This window comes from Phalaenopsis equestris, unplaced genomic scaffold (genome assembly GCF_001263595.1).
Source record: "Phalaenopsis equestris unplaced genomic scaffold, ASM126359v1 Scaffold000531, whole genome shotgun sequence".
Taxonomy (NCBI): domain Eukaryota; kingdom Viridiplantae; phylum Streptophyta; class Magnoliopsida; order Asparagales; family Orchidaceae; genus Phalaenopsis; species Phalaenopsis equestris.
The window spans coordinates 828358-838467 of record NW_018164971.1 but is presented as its reverse complement, the minus strand read 5'-3'; the positions used below and the strand labels follow the sequence as shown (position 1 = coordinate 838467).

At 39.5% G+C, this 10110-nt stretch overlaps 1 protein-coding gene across 2 annotated transcripts in view; it reads right to left on the bottom strand.

The window, feature by feature from the left end:
- LOC110028800 (CBS domain-containing protein CBSX3, mitochondrial-like) overlaps positions 1 to 9499 on the bottom strand; it is a 13421-nt gene extending 3922 nt beyond the window's left edge. Inside the window, exons 1-3 of one of the 2 annotated variants that reach the window (XM_020730797.1) lie at positions 9359 to 9499; positions 901 to 1163; positions 116 to 197 (exon numbers count right to left, since the gene is read on the bottom strand). In XM_020730797.1, coding sequence (XP_020586456.1) covers positions 116 to 197; positions 901 to 1158 — 340 coding nt within the window. In that variant the 5' untranslated portion in view covers positions 1159 to 1163; positions 9359 to 9499. The remainder of the gene's footprint in view (positions 1 to 115; positions 198 to 900; positions 1164 to 9358) is intronic. The other variant, XM_020730796.1, reaches the window with a different exon arrangement.
- Positions 9500 to 10110: the final 611 nt, after the last annotated feature.

The following is a 10110-nucleotide window of genomic DNA, read 5'->3' as shown; positions in this document are numbered from 1 at the left end:
AACGACCGGGGGGGGGGGGGGGCGGAGAACAAAATTTAAATTCCTAGTTTCATACTAAGAAAAGCTAAGTAATAATTCCAGTTTCATACTAAAAAAAAAGGAAAATTTACAGCACCTCTTTCAGTAATAATTCCAGCGATTGCTTTATCTGCTCCAGGACTCAGCACTACCAGAGCTCCTACATTGTGCTGCGTCATCTGAAATTGGAGTTGAGCTGTCACTATCATGGAAAGAAAAAGAAGTGCAAATTTTCAGGCCCCATTAAAAGTTCAGAGTGACGAGCGGTGAGATTATCTGGCGAGCGCATAGAATACAATATTGATTAGTTATTATATTAGATTAATAAACATAATTAATTAGTTAGTTAATCATAATTAGTTCTCTTATATTCTATAAATAGTCTCCATTGAAGACATTGAATAAAATAAAAAATGTGGAGGTTCTTCTCCTATCCTGTGTTCTCTTCTCCCTCCTTCACTATTTTCTGGAGTTGCCATCATCTTTGAATTGCCTTTTATCCTTATTTACTTGTGTTTCTGTTCTCTGATCCTTCCCAACCCAACTTCTGGAGTTGCCGACATCCTTGAATTGCCGATTATCAAAATCCAAGAAATTGGTTTGTATCACGAGCAGAGTTCATGTCTTTTATGCACAGGTAATATTTTTGCTATGCATTATTTTATATTGGCGTTGTATTAACATCAATAGTGCTAAGTAAAATACAGAATAAATAAGCAAGAAATTTCAAGCTAAGAACACCTAAAAGTCTCCCAAGTGAGAGGGAGATAACAAGAAGAGCAGTCATTTATGAGGCTGTGAAGTAGTCTAAACCAAGTACATTAATAATCAAGAAGTACATAAAGCTCTGAGGAAAATTATTGAGAATAGAAATATACTCACAGATTTAACAGCATCATACACTGTGTCTTCTGTGGAGCACCAGAGCCAGGAGCCATCAGCGCCTTTGCCTTTGGCATTCAAAATATCCGCAATCGTTGTACTCTCAAAGCCCTGCTCTTCCAGTTTTGTAGCAGCAACTGTCTCGGCACGTGAAAACATAACTGGCCGTGCAACGGGAGCTATAACACGTACATGTCTCAGGACGGAGTATTTAAGAACATTTCCATGGGAACAGATTGCCTTGAATATCCCTTGCATTTTCCCTAACAGGAATAAATCAGATGTCAGTTCAAGTTAATACTATTTGCATACAAACTACTGATGTTGTTAAATTTTATGCGATAGAGAATTGTGAGAGGTTAAATGGGTTAGTAGGTTATAACAGTTCTACTGAGTGTAATATGTAGAGTGCAAAATGTTAGGATCAATAGGTAACTAAATGAATCCTCACAAGTCTTTAAATATCGGCTCTTTGGGAGTATTAGAGAATTAAATGAAACAAAATAATTCCCCTTCGCTGAGATTCTCCTTTTCCTCCTCAATTCCACGTTTTTTTTTTGAAGTTTTGGGCGGACTCCAATTGTTGTTTATCCCTCAATCCTCATTGGGTTTCATAATTATGAAAAATAAAAGAAAATCAAACGTTGCCTAAAGGACCATGTTAAGATAAGGAGGGTAGGAAAAGATGAAATGCAAAACATCAGTGAGAATCTCATTCTTTGGTTTATCAATGAAAGAAAAGGACATATTTTTTACTTCAGTGGAACTGTTACACCGAATAAGAGAAAAAAAATCACATCCAGCTGTGAGAGTTGGGTGGAAGAAATCGAAATAGAACAATGTCTGAAAATTACTCTGCTATTTTGATACCTAAAACCTACTTTAGACAAGCAAAAGGCTCATCCAAATAAAAAGCAAACACTGAAAATGGGATGACATATTTTTAAGATTACCCTTAAGTTGCTCTGCATTTTGCATCTGTATAATCATCTTCAATTTGCATGACATCAAAATAACAAAACAAATATGCAAACCTAAAAAAAACAGAAAATGACAAAATAAATTGTAGCCCGGAAGCACAAAGCAGCGACCCTGTGCACCTTTAGCTTGGTGTAGACGTGCGTGAAATGGCTGTAGCGGAACAGTGGTGTAACGATGCTGCCAGTTGGGTTGTTTCATCCCGAGTGCACGAAACAATTACATCATGCGATGGCGTGGCAGCCTTAGTAATCACATAACATAATTTTCATCATTTATAAATGAACGCCTACGAGATCAACAGAATACTGGAGAAGGACTTGCAAGAAATCCACCATCTTTATCTATCGCTGTGTAGATTTTCATAATTTGATGCATCTTATCTAATGTTTGGCGCTTCTTTAACAATGATTCCAATCATTTCACAATAAAAGGCAACTGCTAATTGGCTCATTCTCAAAGTTTCTACAAAATTCCTCAAGAAGACAACTATCCTAGTTCATTGACTTCTCAATAAATGTGTTAAGTGTGATATGAACCATACCAATACACCAGTTAATGTGGTATATAAATATAAATCAAACAAGAGAACGATCGACGAAGTAAAAAATAGAACGAGAAAAATCACACAATAAAAGAACACACAAATTTACGTGGTTCGGTAAATTGCCTTCATCCGCAGAGTTGTAGAGGATTTTACTACTTGAGGAATTTACAACAGTTGATCACCTCGACTTACAAAAGGAATCTCTCACTCTTCGCTCTCTCTCTTCTTCTCTCTCTGTTCTTCTCTCTCTACACCAAGATACACCGAAGAAGACAAACTTACAAGAGAAATAAACTCAATTTTTCTTCTACCACAAGTCACCACGAAGAAGCATAGAGAAAACAATCTTCTTCTTCTTTCTTCTTCCTTCTGCCGCAAGGAACTACTTCTTGCACTTCTCTTCTCTGCCCTGAGAAAACCTTCCTCTATCCCGAGAAAAACTGAAGAAGAACACCGTGACTTCACATTCTGAAGGAGAACCATCCGAAGCTTTTTATCACCAACAAGAAGGAACGAAGGGATGTTTCGTTTCACGTCAGAGGAAGGCGGGAACGGTTCGCGGGAACAGTTTCGCGAACGGAGGCGTGACTCTTCGCGAATCAGGATCGCAAATCGTCGCGATCGGGTCGCGACAGAGAGAGCAGGAGCGAGAGTCGGGGTTAAGCGAACCGGGCTCCACGCCAGTGCTAACAATCTCCAACTTGGAGACCGGTACACCTGCTACAACGTCTCCTTCCTCGAACTGAATACTCCACTGGTAGTGTCGCCTTTTACAAAAGTGTTATCCTCCACCTCTGCAACTCAAGACCCCTGTCTTCAAGTTAGAAGACCAATTAAAGCTGCGCACAACTTCAGTTTCTCCAGAATAACACCATTTGTCAACATATCAACAGGGTTCTGACTTTCACAAATTTTCTCAAGCAACAATTGTTCGTCATCCTGTTCGTCATCCAATAATGACAATGACCGTATGAAGTGATATCTGATCTGAATATGCTTTGTCCTGGACTGAAATGCTGGATTCCTGACAATGAATATGACGCTCTGACTATCACTGTAAAGTATGCCCTTCTGATCCTTATTGCCCAATTCTTTCAAGAAGTTCTGTAGCCATATCATCTCCTTTGCAGCCTGTGACACTGCTATATACTCAGCTTCTGTAGTAAACAACGAAATTGTCTTCTGTAGATTAGAGCCCCAAGATACTGCAGTGCCACCAATAATGTAAATATAGCCTATAGTACTTCTAGTATCAATGTCTCCAACTATATCAGCATCAACATAGCTTCGTACCTCAGAACTCTTTCCTGAGAAACACAAACAAGTTTCTGCAGAGCCTCTTAGGTACCTCAAGATCCACTTCACCGCTTCCCAATATTCCTTTCCAAGATTACTCATGTATCTGCTAACAACTCCCACTGCATGGGCAATATCAGGCCTGGTGCAAACCATAGCATATATAAGTGAATCAATAACTGAAGCATAAGAAACCTTACTCATGTAATCTCGTTCCTCCTCTGATTTGGGTGACTGATTCTTGCTGAGTCTGAAGTGAATTCCCAAGGGTGTGTCAACTGGTTTGCAGCTCCCAAATCCTTCATTGCAAAGTGCTCTGACATTTGCTCCTTCAGATTATTGATCTCCTCAATATTAACACCTGCAATAAACATGTCATCCACATATAACAGTAAGATAATATAAGAATTGTCAAAATACCTGACATAACAACAGTGATCCGCCTGACATCTGCTGTACCCTGCACTGTGCATGAAATTATCAAATTTCTTGTACCACTGTCTAGGAGCTTGCTTCAGGCCATACAAACACTTCTTCAATCTGCAAACAGACTCTTCCTTACCCTGTACCACGTACCCTTGAGGCTGGTGCATGTAGATGCCTTCTTCAAGATCCCCATGAAGAAAAACCGTCTTCACATCTAACTGCTCAAGGAAGAGATCTTCAGTAGCCACCATTGACTGTACCATTCTGATAGTTATAAGCTTCACCACAGGAGAGAAAATCTCGGAATAATCAATACCGTGTTTTTGCTGAAAACCTTTTACAACAAATCTTGCCTTGTACCTCTTACTGTCATCGTGTTCAGTCTTCACCCGGTACACAAACTTGTTGGTTGTTGTGTAATGCCTTCTTCCCAGATGGAAGATCTGCTAACTCCCAAGTTTGATTTTATAGTAGAGAATCTATCTCCTTCTTCATGGCAAGCTCCCACTTGCTCGAATTTTTACCTTGCAAGATTTATTCATAACTCTGAGGTTCTCCACCATCTGTCAATAAAATGTAGTTCAAAGTTGTAGAATAACGCTGTGGAAAACGTCCAGCCCTTTCTGACATGCGAACTTCAACTGTAGGAGTAGACTGCTCTGAAACTAACTGTGAAATAATAGGAGTGGATGCCCCGGATCCAGTCTCCTCGTCACCTACATCTCTGCTCTATCCTGCACTGTGACCTCTAGTAAATCATCAAATCTTACCAACTCAGATTCCTTCAGTGTTGTTTCAGAAAATGTACTGAGCTTGTCATTGTACATAACATTCTCATTGAAAATCACGTTCTGAAAATCACGTTCCTGCTCCTTCTCCTTATGATCTTCCGAGCTTGATCATCCCAGAAACGATATCCAAATGCCTCGGAAGATCATAAGGAGCAGGAACGTGATTTGGATCTTTCCCACTTCAGACTTTTTCAGGTAATTCACAGTTTAATGGAACGGATAATCCCCTATTTATCAAATAAACTGCAGTACTGACTGCTTCTGCCCAGAAAGTAGGTGGTAGTCCGGCGTGCAATCTCATGCTTCTAGCCCGCTCATTAATGGTCTTGTTCATGCGCTCTGCAACACTATTTTGTTGTGGTGTTCATGGAGTGGTATTCTCCATTCTGATTCCCTGAGCTGCACAGTACTCCTTGAACCCACCATCAATGTACTCACCACCATTATCAGACCTCAGACATTTCATCTTTAAGCATGTCTCTGTCTCAACCATGGTCTTCCAAGTGTTGAACACACTGAATACATCAGATTTATACTTCAAGATATAAACTCATGCCTTTCTGCTATGATCATCAATAAATGTGACGTAGTAACGAGAGCCTCCAAGAGATGTCACTAGAGAAGGTCTCCACACATCTGTGTGTACAAGATCCCACATTCCTGTCTTTCGCGTCCTGCCTCCTTTCAAGAAACTGACACTTCTTTGTTTCCCCATAATGCAACTGTCGCACAAGCTGAAATCAACTGACTTCAGTTTTGGTAGCTTGCCTTTGGACTGAAGTTCCTTCATACCTCTTTGACTCATGTGATCAAGTCTGTAATGTCACAACTCTGTTGTGCTGTCTGCAACAGTAGTATCAACATTGTTAATTAAATCAGTAGTCATATACAACGTACCTATTTTCTTACCCCGAGCCAGTACCAGTGCTCTTTTAATAACCTTTCAGGTGCTATCTGAGAACACTACTGAATGTCCACACTCATCAAGCTGCCCAACAGAAATGAGATTCTTCTTCAGTTCAGGAATGTGTTTGACCTTTTCCAGAGTCAACTTGTTCTTATTTGGAAGTGCAATATCAATATCTCATTCCTAGCACGTTCAGAGCTTCTCCATCTGCTAGATATATTTTTCCAAAGTCACCTGCAACATAATTCCGCATCAATTCCCGATTGAAAGTTGTATAGAACGAAACTCCTGAATCCAGTATCCAGTCATCAACAGGACTATAAACTGCCAACAATAATGCATCATGTGATTCTTCAGTTACCACATTCGCACTGTCATTCTGCTTCTTCTTAAGATTCCTGCAGTTTCTTCTTATGTGGCCAGTTTTGCCACAATTCCAACAAGTTACTTGTTTACCAGGCCTTGACTTGCTCCTGTTTCAGTTCTTTGATTTTGATTCTCTCCTGTTTGAGTTCATATCAAGTTATCTCCCTCTGGAATCAACATCTAATGTGAACTCAAACCTGAGATCTCGCCAGAATCTTTCCTGCGCATTTCCTCAGTTAAAATCAAATCACAAATATCTTCAAATTTCAATTTCGATTTACCTGCAAAATTACTGACAGCCATCTTCATAGCTTCCCAGCTATTTGACAATGAAACCAACAAGATCAGTGCACGTATCTCATCATCAAATTCAATTTCCACAGATGATAATGAATTTGTGATAGTATTGAAATCATTCAGGTGTTGTACAACAGACGTACCTTCCGTCATCTTCAAATTAAATAACTTTTTCATCAGATATACCTTGTTATTCGCAGACCGCTTTTCATACATATCTGACAGGGCTGCCATAAGATCTGCAGTCGTCTTCTCCTTGATGACATTGTGTGCAACGGACCTCGATAGGGTCAATCGAATAACCCCCAGAACCTATCGATACAACAGATTTCATTCAGTCTCATCCATCCTTTCAGGTCTTTTCCCCAATAACGGAAGATGAAGTTTCTTCTCATAAAGGTAGTCCTCTATCTGCATCATCCAAATAAACAAAATTTGTATCATCAAACTTCTCGATCCCTGAAAGTTTCACTTCGTACGCAGTCATTGGCTCTGATACCAGTTGATATGAACTATAACAATACACCAGTTGATGTGGTATATATATATAAATCAAACATGAGAATAGGAGAACGATCGACGAAGTGAAAAATAGAACGAGAAAAATCACATCAGAAAAGAACACACAAATTTACGTGGTTCGGCAAATTACCTACATCCACGGAGTTGCAAAGGATTTTACTACTTGAGAAATTTATACCAGTCAATCACCTCGACTTACAAGAGAAATCTCTCACTCTTCGTTGTTCTCTCTCTTGTTCTCTCTTTATTCTTCTCTCTCTACACCGAGTACACCGAAGAAGACAAACTTACAAGAGAAATAAGCTCAATTTCTTTTCTGCCACAAGTTACCACGAAGAAGCCTATGGAGAACAATCTTATTCTTCTTTCTTCTTCCTTCTGCCGCAAGGAACTACTTCTTGCACTTCTTTTCCTTTGCCCCGAGAAAACCTTCCTCTATCCCGAGGAAAACCGAAGAAGAACATCGTGACTTCACATTATGAAGGATAGTCATCCAAAGTCTTTTATCACCAACAAGAAGAATGTATGCTTCGTTTCACGTCAGAGGAAGGCGGGAACGGTTCGCGGGAATAGTTCGCGGGAACAGTTTCGAGAATGGAGGTGTGATTCTTCGCGAATCAGAATCGCGAATCGTCGCGATCGGGTCGCGACAGAGAGGCAGGAGCTGGAGTCAGGGTTTGGCGGACCGGGCTCCACGCCAGCGCTAACAAAGTGAACCTCTTGGGCAACTCTGTAGGTTTTCTAACTAATACCAATTCAAATCGCCGTCTACTTCGTTAAGTCTAAAGATGCTCTCAACCAACTTGCCATGGACTTCAAAGTTAGAAACTTTCTCTAAGAAAGACTTTACTAGCTCAACCACTTCCACCATCATTGCCACCACGCCAACTTCAAGATTCCTTGCCTCTTTTAGGGATTCAATCATGGCAAGCAACTCTTTGAACTTGTTCATAGGGATTATCATCTAAGAATTTGCATTGATGTGAATGCAATTGCCTTAAAATCTTCAAAATTTTGGCAGGAGTTTGAGATTCCTCCTTGTCAAAAGATACCATCTTGATTAGCATTGGTATTTAGCTCCTCGCCTCCTCCCCTTCACTGGCATCAACAATAATGTAATGCCAACCTTAACCAACACCGATAAAAGGTACATAATTAGTATTGTGAAATTTATTAAATAAAATGTCACATCAGGAATCTCATACTCAATCTTTAGACTCTGCTTTCTCTTAATTTGTGTTGGGTTTATGAAGCCTGAAGCACTCACAGCAGCTTAGAAGAGCACCACAGCCACATGGAAGAAGCAGACCAAGCAACCTGGAGATTTCATGAGAGGCGCACCAGCGCCTGCACACCTAGGGTGTGGTTCATAAGGGGCATGCTCTTGCCTGGGTCTACAGCACTCCTGTGCCCTACTTTGGGCACGAAATACCTGCGTCGAGGAATAGTGCGGGCGAGCCAGGGTCGGTTACTTCAGTTCGGTTTCCTTAAATTCGAGATTTTGACCGACGAAGAAAGTATCTTTGCACGTTCTTTTATAAGGTTTTCGTGAAGTGAGGAAGGGTGAAGAGGAGGGTTTGAGCTTGCATTTCTCTTGTGAGAACAAGATGAATAATTTAGAGGAGAATTATGTAAGTTTCATTGCTTATAAAGAAGAGATCTGAGTGAATTTTCTATACTTTTCTGAATTTTACAGTGAAAATTTATTTACGGTGCAGCTCCCTGCGTTTTTTCCATTTTTTAAAGTTTTTTTTCACGTTAAATTCTGATGTCTTGTGACGTGGTGTCATTTTGATTCTAATTGGATTGAAGCCCTGACAGAAGCAGGGAAGAAAGATTCCCATCAATCAACCCCAACAATTTTCCTTCTGTAGCTCTATTTGGCTCGCCCTCTCTAGCAAATGAGTTTGACTGGAACTTTTACAGCTCAATTCATCAAAGGAATCATCAGCCACCCCCCCTCTCTCTCATCCCTTTTTCTCTTTGAGCTTAGTCAACATCTCTATTAAATTCTTCAAAATTTTGCACCGATAACAATGGATCCAAAAACAAACACAGAACTAACTTCACGCCGCAACCTAAGCACATTCCATAATCCCCTCCCCCATAAAATCAAAGATCGGCGTTTACAGCTAGCTCGAAGAGAGATCCAACCCGACCTATCACTAATCAAAACTAGCAGAGCATCTCTGCTGCACCATAAACAAATAGATCGAAAAAATCCGCAGCAAACTACGATACCACCCACTAAACCTCTGTGAAAAACAACAACAAAAAAAAAAAAAATTAAAGAACTAGAGAAAAGGAGAGATTCTTAGTTCCCATAACTTCTTACTACTTTGCCTTGCCCTCTGAAAGCAGGAATCAGCGGCGGCGAAGATGATGAGAGTTCGAGAGAAACAGGGAAGCAGGGAGTGAGGTTTTCACAAGCACCTGAGTCGACTTTTAGCCTCACAGGACCAAAAAAAAAGTTAGCCAAAAAAGTTAAAGATTCGATTTTTGACGGCACTCCAAAATCCACCCTCCGGAGAGGTTCGGTGGGAGCTATGGGTGTCTTTCTGGTCTCTGAAATATGAATACTGTTTAAGGAAATATAAAACCAGCGGCGGAGGATGGTTTCATGTGAAAAAAATTGAGTATTTAGCACCCATGCAGCACTCAGGGTTAGGTGGAGAATATAAGAGGTTATATTTGAGTTATATCCTCTGAAATCTATAGATATATGAAAATAAAATTGTGAAACTTAATAGAAGATACATAACATGAATATAACTCTCTTGTACCTTCTGTATAACCTTAAAGTACGCAACACTGCGCACTTCTTACGTACACAAATTTTTTCTGGTTTCATGACTATAATCTTTTTTTTTCATTTTCTATTTTCTTATTTTTTTCTTTTTTTTCATTCTTAGAATTAAATGAAATATGACATTAGATAAGACAAAATAGAGATAAAGGATTCAAAAAAATCTTCTAAATTTTTATATTTATAGGTTTAGCATTTAAATTTTTAATATCATATAAAAAAAATAAAAAATAATACTATTCAAAGTATATTTAAAATATTAGTGCTATATATA